The sequence below is a fragment of the Podarcis cretensis genome, assembly GCF_951804945.1.
Source record: "Podarcis cretensis genome assembly, chromosome: 15".
In the NCBI taxonomy this organism is placed as follows: Eukaryota; Metazoa; Chordata; class Lepidosauria; order Squamata; family Lacertidae; genus Podarcis; species Podarcis cretensis.
In genome coordinates this window covers 12,186,809-12,200,401 of record NC_137185.1, presented here as the reverse complement: position 1 = coordinate 12,200,401, position 13,593 = coordinate 12,186,809, and the positions used below count along the sequence as shown (strand labels likewise).

The window sequence follows — 13,593 nt, the reverse complement described above, 5'->3', positions numbered from 1 at the left end:
TACAGACTCTGCTAACCCAGAAATATTACCTCGGGTTAAGAACTTTGCTTCAGGATGAGAACAAAAATCGTGCAGCGGCAGCAAAATGGCAGCAGGAGGCCCCATTAGCTAAAGTGGTGCTTCAGGTTAAGAACAGTTTCAGGTTAAGAACAGACCTCCAGAACGAATTAAGTTCTTAACCCGAGGTACCACTGTACATCCTTACACACAACCTACTGTTTGCTGTGGACATGAAAAACAGGTGGGTGGAGGAATTTGTTGGGAAGATGTCCTTGGTTAGTTTTTGGTTGTTTGTTAATGTTGCTAATATTGTTCTGTGGGTGTAATGCTTTGTGAATTTTATGACTTTTCCTGCGGTTGTGCTGTTCAGTCTATTTTTAAAGATGTTTTGTTAATAGTGTTTTATATAAGGTGGTTGTTTTAATGATGATTTGTTTATATATATATCTATATATTTATAATATATTCTCTACTGAAATACAGGAAGTATAAAATTTCAAGTGCACAAGGTAAAATAAGATGCGAATAGAAAAACAACAACACCCGTGTAAAAACAAAAACTATAAATATTACATGATTATTATTGTAGTTAACCTAAACTTAACCTAATACAGTGTTTATAAAAATGAATTTCAAATATAATTCAATCTGCCATGGCAAGCCTACGTTTGTAGGTGTCTTGTTCATGTGTTGCAAGTTTGTACGTATCTTCTATCCATTCATTTATTGATGACAGAGAGGCCTGGAGGCCAGCATTTGGCTACAGAGGGCCTGAGGTTCCCTACCCTGATCTACAAATTTAAATGCTAGCACCTATGAAATCTGAGATTCCTGCATTACAGGGGATTGGATTAGGTGACCCTCAAGGTCCCTGCCAACTCTATGATTCCATGAGGTGTTTTTGCCAGGAATGTACAGAACGAATTCTTAGCTGGAAAGTGAACTATATATTTTACAAACACAGTTTATTCTTACCCCTTTGAATAGCTTTATGAAGCAAGCTCCAGCCTTTCTTGTCCACCATGTCCACATCTGCCTTGTGATTAACCAGGGTGGTTGCAATGCTTTCCAGTCTTCGAGAAAGTGCCAGATCTAAAGCAAGATCTCCGTTGTGATCTACTTCGTTTAGCTTCCCAGGCAGCTGCAGGGAAACAGGATTAGAAGTCGGGCACCGCACAGCATGATAGCAAAAGCAGCAGATAAAAGAAAAACGTAGATTCTGGTGTTTATTCTACATTTAACGCCGCTCACTAAGGAGCCACGCAGGGCGGCAGAGAAGCTTAGGAGAGGCCTTGCTCAGTGACAAAGCATGACGCAAATCCCAGGCTCAAGAACTAAGGCCGACCTGGACTAAATAGAACAATGGTTCGAACGTAAGGCAGGCTTATGGACAGTTAAAAGAAAAGACAGCGGAGGTTGTGGGGGAAGCAATAATCATTTCGAAGAGAAAGGTTTTATTAGTCATATTAAGGGGGGGGAGAACTGTAATTGCAAACTAGTGAAGGTGTTTGTTTTTAAAAACTCCTTTCAGATGCTAAAGTCTATTCTGCTTTCTTAAGAGGGAACTGACTTTGTAGTAATGAACAATCGAGAGATATCTCCAAAATTCTATCCTAGTGCAGATTTAGGGGAGGATCTCTGCCTACCTGTGAATCCATTTCAATAAGATACAGGAAAACGACGTCTTCTCTCTCCACTTTAATAGCTTTGTGCAAAGGAAACTCTGTTTTGGATTTGATCATTTTATACAATAGCTGAGCACTCATACTGCTAAAGTCTTCTTTCCTCAAATCATCCTGGGGGAGAAAATAATTAATCAAGAAAGTCACATATCTTAGCTCCAACCTTTACCCCCACACACACCACAAGCTTCAGTCATTTCTCCAGCGCTATTTATTTATTTGTAGTATTTGTACCCTTTCCTAGTCAGAAAGGTTCCCAGAGCAGCTTACATAAAATTAAAACAACGCTCCCTACCCTTGGGCTTACATCTTAAACAAACAAACAAACAAACAAACAAACAAATAAATACTGTATTTTTTGCCCCATAGGACACACCGGCCCATAAGGCGCACCTAGTTTTTTGGGAGGGAAATAAAGGGGAAAGAAATTATTTCCCTCCAGGCGCGGGGCTGGGGCGGGGGAAGCCCCAGAACAGGCAGCTCTCCGCAAGCCGTGGGAGCCCAGCGCCGGGCTCCCACCGCTTGTGGAGAGCTGCGCGAAGCTCGAAGCCTAGGGCGCGCTGAGCTCAGTGCGCCCCAGGCTTCGGCATGCAGGCAACTCTCCACGAGCCATGGGAGCCCAGCGCCGGGCTCCCACGGCTTGCAGAGAGCTGCACGAAGCCCGGAGAGCGAGAGGGGTCGGTGTGCACCGACCCCTCTCGCTCTCCAGGCTTCAACGAAAGCCTGCATTCGCCCCATAGGACGCACACACATTTTCCCTTCATTTTTGGAGGGGAAAAAGTGCGTCCTATAGGGCGAAAAATACGGTAAATAAATAAAAACACAACATAGAGCAACCATAAAAAAGTATCAGCCATTTCTACATGCACCTGTATGGGTAACAGGAAAAAACCAAGACTTTTGGGGGGAGTCAAACTGAAAAAGTACATTTGATTGTACGCGATCAGATTTTCCCGTCTGCTTCTCAAAAGTCTATATGGCTGAATACAATTCCCAAGCATTTATTGGTTTCTGGCTTGAAAACTATAAATGCCGCGGCAAGAGCAGCACGTGTTTCTGTGAATCTGTAAAATGATTTCCAACTCTCTTGTTTTCATTGCAATACCAGAGTTTATGGGTCTATGTTTTGTTTTGTTTTGGTTAGTGTACTATGTTTGTTCCTGTTTGTTTTATATTTTATTTTTACTTTACAAATTCAGTGTGTGTGTGTGTGTGTGTGTGTGTGTGTGTTTAAAGAAATGTATGAGTGGGCAGCACAAGGAATGGAGAAAGCTGGTTTGAAGCTATGCTACATTACTGCAAGATGGGGGTACTGTATAAATAAATTACCGCAAGCTGCTTAGACCAGCCGTCACCAATCTGGTGCTTTGTACTACAATTCCCATAAGCCCCAGCCAACAGGACCAATGGTCAGGGATGATGGGAGTTGGATGCCAACCACACGTGGCAGGCCACAGGTTCCCCACCCATTTTATTGCTCTGGGTGGTATAAGAATGCTCCTTCCGTATCTCAGCTTTGAACACAAGGCTCTCCCATGGGCATGAATCATTGTACCAGGAACATCCTCCAACATTTTGTTGTCTCAACCTGTGAGATTATTTATCCACACATGCAACATAGGCTGATGATCTTTAATGAGGCACTTTTTCTCCCACGCTGCAAAATGTTTCCACGGGTGGAGGGGGGAACACTCTTTGGAACTGAGCTATGATTCAATAATTACAAACCAGGAACCGCCTGTTTTCAGTACAGGCATCAGTTCTGCTGTCAATGCCAAGACATCCCATTTTAAGCAGATGCATACACCAAACTGCAGACCAAATGAAAACGAAAACCTCTTTGCAAGTGGGAAGCTAACAAGGCAAAGAGAACGTGGGGCTAAAATTCTTCTCTCCAACATGCTAGCTTTCCACATGCAAGGTGGCACTTGCTGTTTCATGGGGCTACCTTCAAACACCCAATTCCCCCGCTGTACATGGTACAGCCCAAAGCAGCTGCAGAACAGAATGTGGGGGATTTTCAGTATAGTTTCAAATTTTACAGAAATCTTTGCCTTGGAAACAGAGTAAATGCTGCATTTTTACATTAAAAAACTCATATCCTCATTTGACCTCTTGAAGCACCCCATGCTCCTCTCTCGGCGCTTACCCAATGACTAGCAATTATCTCTGCACAGTAGTTCATCAAAGTGCTGGCATTCAGCTCCTCAGCTGTTTGATAGAAGCGGATGCAGTTTCTGACGTTCACAAGTGACATGACTCCTTTTTCACACCTACCAAGACAAACAGGGAAAGAGCCGGGGGTCAGCAAAAAGGGGATTTACTAGGAGATGATTTTCATTGCCAGCATCAAAAGACTTATCTCAGTAGCTAAAAAGTATGAACACAGACCTGCTTTATAAAGTATTAGTAAAACTGAAGAAGTTCTTTGAAAGATCTTGGCCCAGATCAGACATAACTATCTCAGTTAATTAAACTAAGATATGCAAGTGGCGTGTGTCATCCCTTCCCTCTTTGCTGAGCAACAACTGAAGAGTGGCTATAACCTCCAAAAGAAACTTTGCCACAGCCAGTGTAATACCTGATTCAAGTCATATCTGAGCATTATAATCTATTAACACGCCCCTGGAATGTTGCCTTGCCCATACTGCCAGAGATAGGCAGATGTGATACATCTAGTAAAGCCAAGTTCATTTGCACACACACAAATGGGATAAATTAATAGGAGCACACAAGATCCCAGAGCAGAAAAGATTCTCTGTGTCACTACAGTCACGCTCGTTACTACAAAGTCAGTTCCAATGTTTGACAAAGAACCTGGCGAGATTTCCTTCATTTACTGGAGGAAGCGTCAAGAGGGCCTTCTAACCCTTGTGTGCAATAGGACAACCTTTACCTAAACCAACCTTCACCAGTGAGCCCAGAACACCTGGAGGTCACCAGGAAGGCTGACCCAAAGCATCCTCAGCAGATCTTTCCAAAGGAAAGAGATCCCACCACTGGTCCTGATCACAGCTGCATTTCTGAGAGTGCCCATCTTTGAATTCAAAGCCGCTTCCCAGAGGGATCCACAGGGGGAAAAACAATCACTTGCGTTAGGACAAATAGCCTGGTTAATTAAGAATCAAATGCAACCGCTCATTCAGAGACTTGCCTTTCCCTGAGGAGCTGTAGCTGAAACCTGTTTGCCAGTTTCATCAGCTCGGTCAGGAACACGTCATCTTCTCTCAGCTCCAGCTCATCTGTATAGATCCAACGCAACATCGCCGTTGTCACGGCCGGGTCAGCATCTGTTGGGAGAGCATGAAGGGGATTATGATTTGGCCTTTAGAGGACCACCAGCATGCAGGGCTCTAGACCCTGCATGCACTTACCAAACCACCCCCCAACTGCACACTCAGTACTTATGCACCAGCAACCACATTTCTTATGCTCAAGACATTAGCAACGAACTTGTTTCTGTACTTACAATGTGTGTGGGGGGGAGAGTTCCTGGCATTTCCTTCACTGTAGTAAAGAAATGCAGCATCACACTGCTGCTGTGAGTGCTAGGTGGGCATACAACCCACCCCCCCCGATCTCAGGAACTAGTAAAGGTGGTATTTATAGCTCTGCGGCAACAAGGGTGTTGGCTGCCTGCTCACCCCCTAGAAAGAGGAGCTGGTGGGATCACTAATATTAGAAGCTGTTTTCCAAGATGCAGCCAGAGATGTAAGAGGCAAGACGTCAATCATCTGGGGAAGCCCCGACAGCTTCAACACCCCACCAACTCACAACTAAAACATAGTCAAGAGCAGGTGGCAGCCCTAGCGTTCTTCTTCCCCCAGCCCCACATTTCAACTTCAGAAACTGCTTGACACCTAAGTATTCTACTTTCACCTCCACTCCATTTTCATGGTGCTTAAAATGTGAGACAAGGGGCCAACAGGGAGACAGGGTTCAAATCCTGTCCACCGCCATGAAGTTCAGTTTAGGCCAGTCAACCACCCTCAGCCTAACCTACCTCACAAGCTCATTGCAAGGTAAAAGAGGGCTAGGTAAAGCCATGAATACCACCTTTAAGCTTCTTGGAGAAAGGGAGAGATAAAATCATCTAAAATGGGTGAGAGAAGTACTTTAAAATGGGTGGTCTCCAACTGGTCACTCTCCAATGATAAAAGGCACCTTTTCGGGGAGGGGGGCAGAGAAAGAGGTCGTTTTCAGGTATTCCTCCTCCTGGCCCAATTTGTTAAATAAACCCCTCAGTAAAACTCCTAGAGCAGTTTATAAACTAAAATAAACAAATTAAAAAGTAGCAGCTAAAAAACAACAACCCAATGTAGAGTTCAGCAGAATGTATAAAACCCCCAATAATTTTCCAATCCCCTATATAAATTGGTATCCGATTTAGCATGTCTGATTTCCTATCTGGTTTGCAATATATGTAGGACACCATCTTTTCCCAATGCCCGGAAGCAGCTGAACTGAACCATTTGATTGGGGGGAGGGAATTCAACGAAGCACATTAGTTATATTCAATTACAGTCGTAATTTGGAAGTCGAACGGAATCCATTCCAGAAGTCCATTCGACTTCCAAAACGTTTGGAAACCAAAGTGCGGCTTCTGAATGGCTGCAGGAAGGTCCTGCAGCCAATCGGAAGCACCATCGGATGTTCAGCTTCCAAAAATAGTTCGCAAACTGGAACAGTCATGTCCAGGTTTACAGCGTTCGGGAGCCAAAACATTCGAGAAACTAAAAGCCAAGGTATGGCTGTACAAAAAAGCTTTCCTTGGACTTAACTTCTAAACATTTTAAAACCTGACAGGTGCCTTAGGATTAACTGGATCTCCCTCTCCAAGAGAGAGAAGTCTGCCCTCAGAGGGAAATCAGGATCCCTATAGCTTCTATGTGAGGCTGCAGAAAGGTCCTGCATCCAGATTATCTCACCGATGCCAGAGTGGGCATTCTGGACCTTCCTATTCTGCCAGCATGACTCTGGGCTGGATGATAAAACTATACCATCACTGGAGCTGGAATAGTTTATGTCCTTCCCACTTATTTCATTCCTGCCCCCCACCCTCACACAAAAAAGATCCAGAACAGGACACAACACACCTTCTGCCCTCCAAATGCAAGGCCAGGCAGTTTCAACTGGACTAGTGTTGCATGCAATCATCATGTTATGGAACCATGCACTTTTAGACATGGAAACCTTTCCATGGAAAAAACAGAGCAACTGTTTTAATTCTCTTTCTACCCCACATCACCAACAAAGGTCATCCTAATACACAAGCATGGGTGTCCCATGGTGGAAATCTGCCACCTGACAGCAGAGCCACTACAGAGGCAGAGATGGAGGAGAGACAAGGAATATGGAGACACTGCCACCAGCTCTGCTGAGAAGCCAGGTTCCTCCTACAATCTCCTACCATCCGGCAGCAGCCACTACATCAGGCTACAGCAGAGGAAGGAAGAGAAGTAACTCAATTCATTAGCCCAGCTGAGAAACCAGTAACTTTTGGTGCCTCCTTTCCCTGAGCTGTTTTCGATCCCAGTGGGTCATCAGAAGATCCCACAACTACAAATAAATAATGCCTGGGCTTACGTATTTCCTCCTCTCACCGAATCCATTTTTCCTTTTGTGCTATCGTAAGCCCGAGGGCAGGGGCTGCCTTTAAAAATAAAGTGATCTATAACACTCTCTTTTTAACATGGCTCATTTTATAATGCAAACTTGAAATTGGCAATATAATTGCTTGTTTAGAATCAACGTCTCTGGCCAGAATTTACTCTCTCTCTCTCCATCGCTGCAGGTTTTTAGGGAAGGTGTATGCATGGGAGGGAAAGAGAGAAAGGAAGAGAAAGAGGCGCCCAACTGATTAAAGAGCTAATTTCACTAAAGATAAAAGGCTGGCGTCTCAACAGTTGCCTTACATGGAATTGCTACACAGGCCGCTCTGACACAGCAACCCTCAAAACAAAAGGAATAACCGGGCTGTTTCAGACGGCTTTGTCTCCCAGCTCTGAGCGGTCTCCCATTCTGTAAGACGAACAGGCCACCACACTTCACATCCACATCATTAAAATGAAAGTGGGATGGGCTACTGATTTAACTAGCATTAAACACAGAGCTCTCAAAGGCCCATTAGCATGTTCTGGAGACAAAGGCTTCATAATTAATGGATCAAGTGCCTCTTTCTGTGGGCGGAGCACCTCCTGAAGGAGAAGACTGCAACCTCCTCTACCAAAGGGGCCTTTCATCTTTTCACTGCTCGCCCAAAGCCAATGAAAGCATCTCTCTCACCCCCCCACCCCAGCCAATCAGAAACCGACCTGACAGATCCAGCTCCTCCGTAGACACCAGGTTGGCCAGGCTCCAAGTCTCGCTGCGAGCTGCCAATACAAATTTGTGAGCGCTGATGCGCCTGTCTCCAACCTTTATCTTCAGGTCACTGGAGAAACACAAGACAAACACACACACACACACACACACACGCTTAGATGACTTTGCAAACTTCTGCACAACAGCAAGGAAACTCGGGGTATTCTGCTGTAGAGGAGAAAGGCAGAACAGTGGCGATATGCGCATTCCCCACGGCACTTTTGCAGGCTTCTTACGGTCCCAAACAGCCACAAAGAAGCCTTCAGAAAGAAGCAGGGAGTCTGCACGCTTTGTGAACGGGATAGGAAAATGCTGGCTGTGCACAAACAAGGAGGGAAGCTAACTGAGTTAGGCTTGTTTGCTATTCCCAGGCACGCGATTAAGGGGCAAAATGCTCATCTGAGAAGAAAAACGTTAGAAGAATTAGAGCGACATCTCCTCTTCTCTCAGTGATGCACCCACAATGGGCCTGGCCCTTCTAACACCATCAAGGCTGCATCTCAGGCCAGTTGTGGCTGCATGTCTGGACCTTCTGTATTTAATTTTTTTTAAAAAAAAACACAATCGGGGAAGCAGCTCTGATCCACCCTGTCCGTTTGGGCAGTGCTGGTAACAATTAAAAGGTTCATAGCTAAAGGATTTGCATGCTTGCTCACAGCCATGTGAAGGTTGTTTAAAGCAAGACTGGGGGTGGGGCGGGGTTGAGTGGGTAATGTGATGGGGAAATACGACAGAGATTTATAAATTTATTATTGCTGTAGAGCAAAAGTGGGGAGATAAATGAGGTAATTTGACACTGTGCGTCTCATCAGATTAAAAAAAAAAATTCTTAAGAGGCTAAAAGGATGCTACCAATTAAACAAGCACCCATTTTTTTTAAAAAAAAATTGTATTTAGTAGAAGTAAAAAGAAAAGAAAAACAGAACCGGAAATGGCAAGCACCACCACATAGGAAGGAATGGCACCCCTTAAATAACTGCCACAAATGTTAAGAATAATCTTAGAAAAAAGCTATGCCTTTTGCTTCAGAAATATTATTTTAATCATATGGAAATTTAAACTCGCTGTCAAAGTGATGGGCACACATGGCTTAAAAAAGGCATTAGTGGTTGATACATATACACAAATGATATTTTAAGAATGAATACATTGATACCATATTGGCCCGAATATAAGCCACACCTGAATACAAGCCGCACCTTTAAAATTCCATGGGGGGGGGGAGAGAAAAAAGACAATACCAAAATATAAGCTGCTCCCTTAAAATTCCGCAGGCACTCACACCTGTTCCGTTTTACCGTATGTCTGTTTCAGCAGTGATATCGTAAAAGCCAATTTTTGTAAGGTCACAAATTTAAGTCGCACTTTAACTTTTCATGGTCAGAATTCGGAAAAAGTATGGCTTTTATTCGGGCCAATACGGTAAGTGCACATTGTTATACACTCAAGTATTCCCGTTTAAGTGGCTGAAATAGAAAGCAAAATACAACCAAACAAAACAAGCATACCCATAATCTCCCGGTTAGCTTCTATGCATACTGAACACAAATATCCTAACAATATATTATCCATGAGCCCTTGTCAACAGTTGTATGATGCTGGGGCTGATGGGAGCTGTAGTTCAAAACATCTGGAGGGCATCAGATTGATGAAGGTTGCAAAATAGACTCCCCTCAGAAACACAACAAATACTCTATGGCATTTATGCAAGCTTCTATGTTATAACTACAATTAATTAAACACAACAATACTAACTTGCATATTATTTCTTCTCAATAAATTCAATGAATTAAACTGATATCCAGTCCAAACCATATATAGTCTTTATGTAATACATATAATGTATTATGACAGGAGGCAAGCTTTCATAGCATTTTCTATATCTTTTCTCTTAATTTAGTTATGACCGAATATACACCAACCCATATATATTCTACAACACACTCTCTCTATGTGTGTGTGTATGTATATATATATTTATATATATATATATGTATATGCATGTATATATGTATATATATTTGTGTATGTGTGTGTGTATATATATAATCACAGAATTTTAGAGTTGGAAGGGACCACGAGGATCATCCATTCCAACTCATTGCAGTGCAAGAATATTTTGCGCAACATGGGGTTTGAACCCATGACCCCGAGATTATAAGAGTCTCATGCTCCACCCTATGGGGCTATCCCTCAGGGCAATGAGGGATTAGACCAATTCACAGGTGATGGCTGATAGGTCTATCAAGCAGCACTGGCACCAACGTATTTATATATATATTTATAACCCATATTTCTTCTGTCGTGGAGTAATGGAGCATCAAGGCTCAGAGGCAGTCCAGCAATTGAGACTGTTTGCTAGGCCCTGCTTAGGGCCTCTCTTAAGTATTTGCCTGGCCACTTTGTGAAAACCAGATGATGAATTAGATGGCTCTTAAATACGATCCAACAAGCTTCTGTGCATTAAGACATCTGGTGAGAAAGTGTTTAGGAGCTGAAAACAACTCTTTCTTCGCTAAGTGTTTATCAGAGCTTGGGCTGACAAGAGAGACCCTCAACTGACAAATGACCATCAACCTGTAGGCCTGAAAGGCTGAGCCTGTCATGTTTAATCACTGCACTATATTTAAAGTCTTTAAGTGATTTTACCACTACCACCACCACTGCATAATGCATAACAATGGTCTCTGCATTTCAGCAAACATGAAACACACACAGCTTAGTTCCAAGGAAGAGGTTTGTGAATTAAGAAATTTGGTCTTACACACTAGCTGAAAAGTTATGAGCAACAAGTTATGGGGTGTGTCCCCTTTTTCTTTCCAAGAAACAGTGGACACCAAAACAGCGTTAACTTCCAGTTTTGAAGAATAGGAAGTGCTTAAGAAGCAAAGCAGAAGTATATTTGTCCAAGATAAATATTTAACTTCAAATTTCAAACAAAAAAACCACACAAAAAAGCAAAGTACATTTGTCTGGCTTGGTTTCCCAGCAAAATATGCTGCATTTATGTATTAAGTGAGCAGCAATACTTTAAAGCAACACTGCCTTTACAAGGGCCATTAACTGCACCTCTCAATCCTCCACAAATACATGCTTGGCCTGGAATCAATTATTTTGACACAAGCAAAAGAGTTTGTTTCTAACTTTACCCTGCAGGAAAACACAGGAAACTCCTTGCTTCCATTCTGTCAAGTTGGAGGATGAGCTTCTGCCTTCTGAAAGATTAGATTAGGCTGCATTTCACCCAGTATAAGATCTTGGAACTTTGTTTCTTCCAATGTTCAGAAGCAATCTAATGGCTTCCATGATACGTGTGTGAACAATATGCCTACACAGGCAAGCGTCCTCTAAAGGTGTTTAAACTATTTTGCTTTCCTGTGCTTAATGCATTGTCCCTGCTTTCTTGTAAATGGCAAACATAGTGTAAAATAGCACAAGAGATAGGAAAAAGAGGCACAGCGTTTCAGAAGAGACTGTACCCAGTAAAAGCTGAAAGGGTGTTGGTGGAAGTGAAGAATTGGTAATGGGTGCAAAAAATGGAAAGGAAGTTAAGCTTATTTGTGTACAAATTTACAGCACTTATGGTTGCAAAACAAGGTTGAGGCCCAAGTGGGTAATCTGATGAAATCTTTAAAAGGCAGAGGCCGGATTCAAATGTCAGTCAAACCATGGCTTGGCAGATGGGGTCATAACTTAAGTTCTGCTTCACACAGCAGCAGAACCCAGCCCATGGTTCTGTCTTCACCACCACACGTTTACCTGTATTGCTCCTGCTCATACAACTCTGCTACGATGGCAAGCAGCCGACTGATGAAGGAGTCGCTGGCACTCTCCTTGTTAGACTGAGCGGCCAAGAGAGTGCATTTCCTCTCCGTCTCAGTCAGCTTCTTCTGCAACTTGACATATTCCTGACGGAGAAGCATCAGATGTTTTTCCAGTTTGGCCACCTCTTCTGCAAAGACAACGGAACGAAATTCAAAACGTAGGGCAAAAGCCGACTGGCACCTCACAGCAGCCACTCCATCAGGCTGCAGAACACACAGAGAGGAGGGAAGCAGGCCTTTTCCATCTTCTCTACGAAGAGAAGAGCTGCCTTTGGCCCTCCCTCAACTCACACAGCGGCAGTCATTCCAACAGGCTTCATGAACTGCTTCAGTCCCAGCTGACTGTTATAAGATCTGTAAGGCTGGTGTCTGAGTTTGCCTCCCTGCCTCTTTACTCATCCCTCCTCATCCTTTTTTAATCGTGTCACGTCTCTTAGATATTGAGTCTGAAGGGAAGGAACTACTGGTGTGTGTTTTTTGTAAGCTAAAGCGTGGGGTAGTAAAAAAGGTAAAGGGCCCCCTGACCATTAGGTCCGGTCATGACCGACTCTGGGGTTGCGGTGCTCATCTCGCTTTACTGGCTGAGGGAGCCGGCGTACAGCTTCCGGGTCATGTGGCCAGCATGACTAAGCCGCTTCTGGCGAACCAGAGCAGCGCACAGAAACGCCGTTTACCTTCCCGCCGGAGCGGTACCTATTTATCTGCTTGCACTTTGACATGCTTTTGAACTGCTAGGTTGGCAGGAGCAGGGACTGAGCAACGGGAGCTCACCCCGTCGCGGGGATTCGAACCGCCGACCTTCTGATCGGCAAGTCCTAGGCTCTGTGGTTTTACCCCGTGTCCCTAAAGCATGGGGTAGAAACACTTTATTTGTATAAACAGCTGAGTAGTGTAGCACATGCTTTGCAACCAAAAGGATCTATGGTCCTATCTATCTCTGTCTCATGTACAAGGCCTGGGAAGACCCTTGGCAGTCCAAGCAGACAGTATTGGCCTAGATGGACCAATTGTCTGGCTCAGTACAAGACAGCTTCAAAGGGACAGAGCCAGCATAGCCAATGCATTGCCTTCTGGAAGTTGTGGACTCCAACTCCCATGAGCCCCAGCCAGCACAGCAAATGGTCAGGAATGATGAGAATTGTAGTCCAACAACAACTGGAGGGTACCACACTGGATGGTCTATGCCAGGAATAACCAAACTGGGAGATGCCTTCAAGTTTGTCCCTTTGCATGCACTTCTGTAGGGAATTAGTTTGAGACAAACATTCATTTTGATTCCATCAAACACAGAGGAGCTTTCTGAGAATGCACGCAATTGCACCATTAGTCATTCCACTGTATAATTGTTCATCAGTGCATTCTCTCTGCGGCGCCCAATTTTAAAAAGATGCCGGACTATTTAAAAAAAGGTTTTGTGTGTATAAGCCTTGAGATAAAAGGTGAGGACAATGACAGGCAAGGATTTCTGAAGAATCTACAGTAGACATGCTGCTAAACATCACAGAGCACTTGAGCACTAAAGCATCAGCAGAGGATCCACCTGCTGCTCCCACAAATAAATACATTTCCAAAAGCAGAAACTTCAGAAAGAACTACAGTATGCCAACGATACTCCTGCCTGGTATGAAGATTCCTTCCCACCTTGCGCTGGCAATACAAATCTCCACCTTCACCCACCCCTAGTGAAAAGGAACAAGGCCAGCACAGCAAAGAATAGGCACATT

The 13,593-nt window shown here is 43.8% G+C and overlaps 1 protein-coding gene across 1 annotated transcript in view; it reads right to left on the bottom strand.

The window, feature by feature from the left end:
* ANKFY1 (ankyrin repeat and FYVE domain containing 1) overlaps positions 1-13,593 on the bottom strand; it is a 46,839-nt gene that overhangs the window by 24,425 nt on the left and 8,821 nt on the right. Inside the window, exons 2-7 of the mRNA XM_079955432.1 lie at positions 11,805-11,997; positions 7,997-8,115; positions 4,837-4,972; positions 3,832-3,955; positions 1,647-1,796; positions 976-1,141 (exon numbers count right to left, since the gene is read on the bottom strand). Of these exons, the coding sequence (XP_079811558.1) occupies positions 976-1,141; positions 1,647-1,796; positions 3,832-3,955; positions 4,837-4,972; positions 7,997-8,115; positions 11,805-11,997 (888 nt within the window). The remainder of the gene's footprint in view (positions 1-975; positions 1,142-1,646; positions 1,797-3,831; positions 3,956-4,836; positions 4,973-7,996; positions 8,116-11,804; positions 11,998-13,593) is intronic.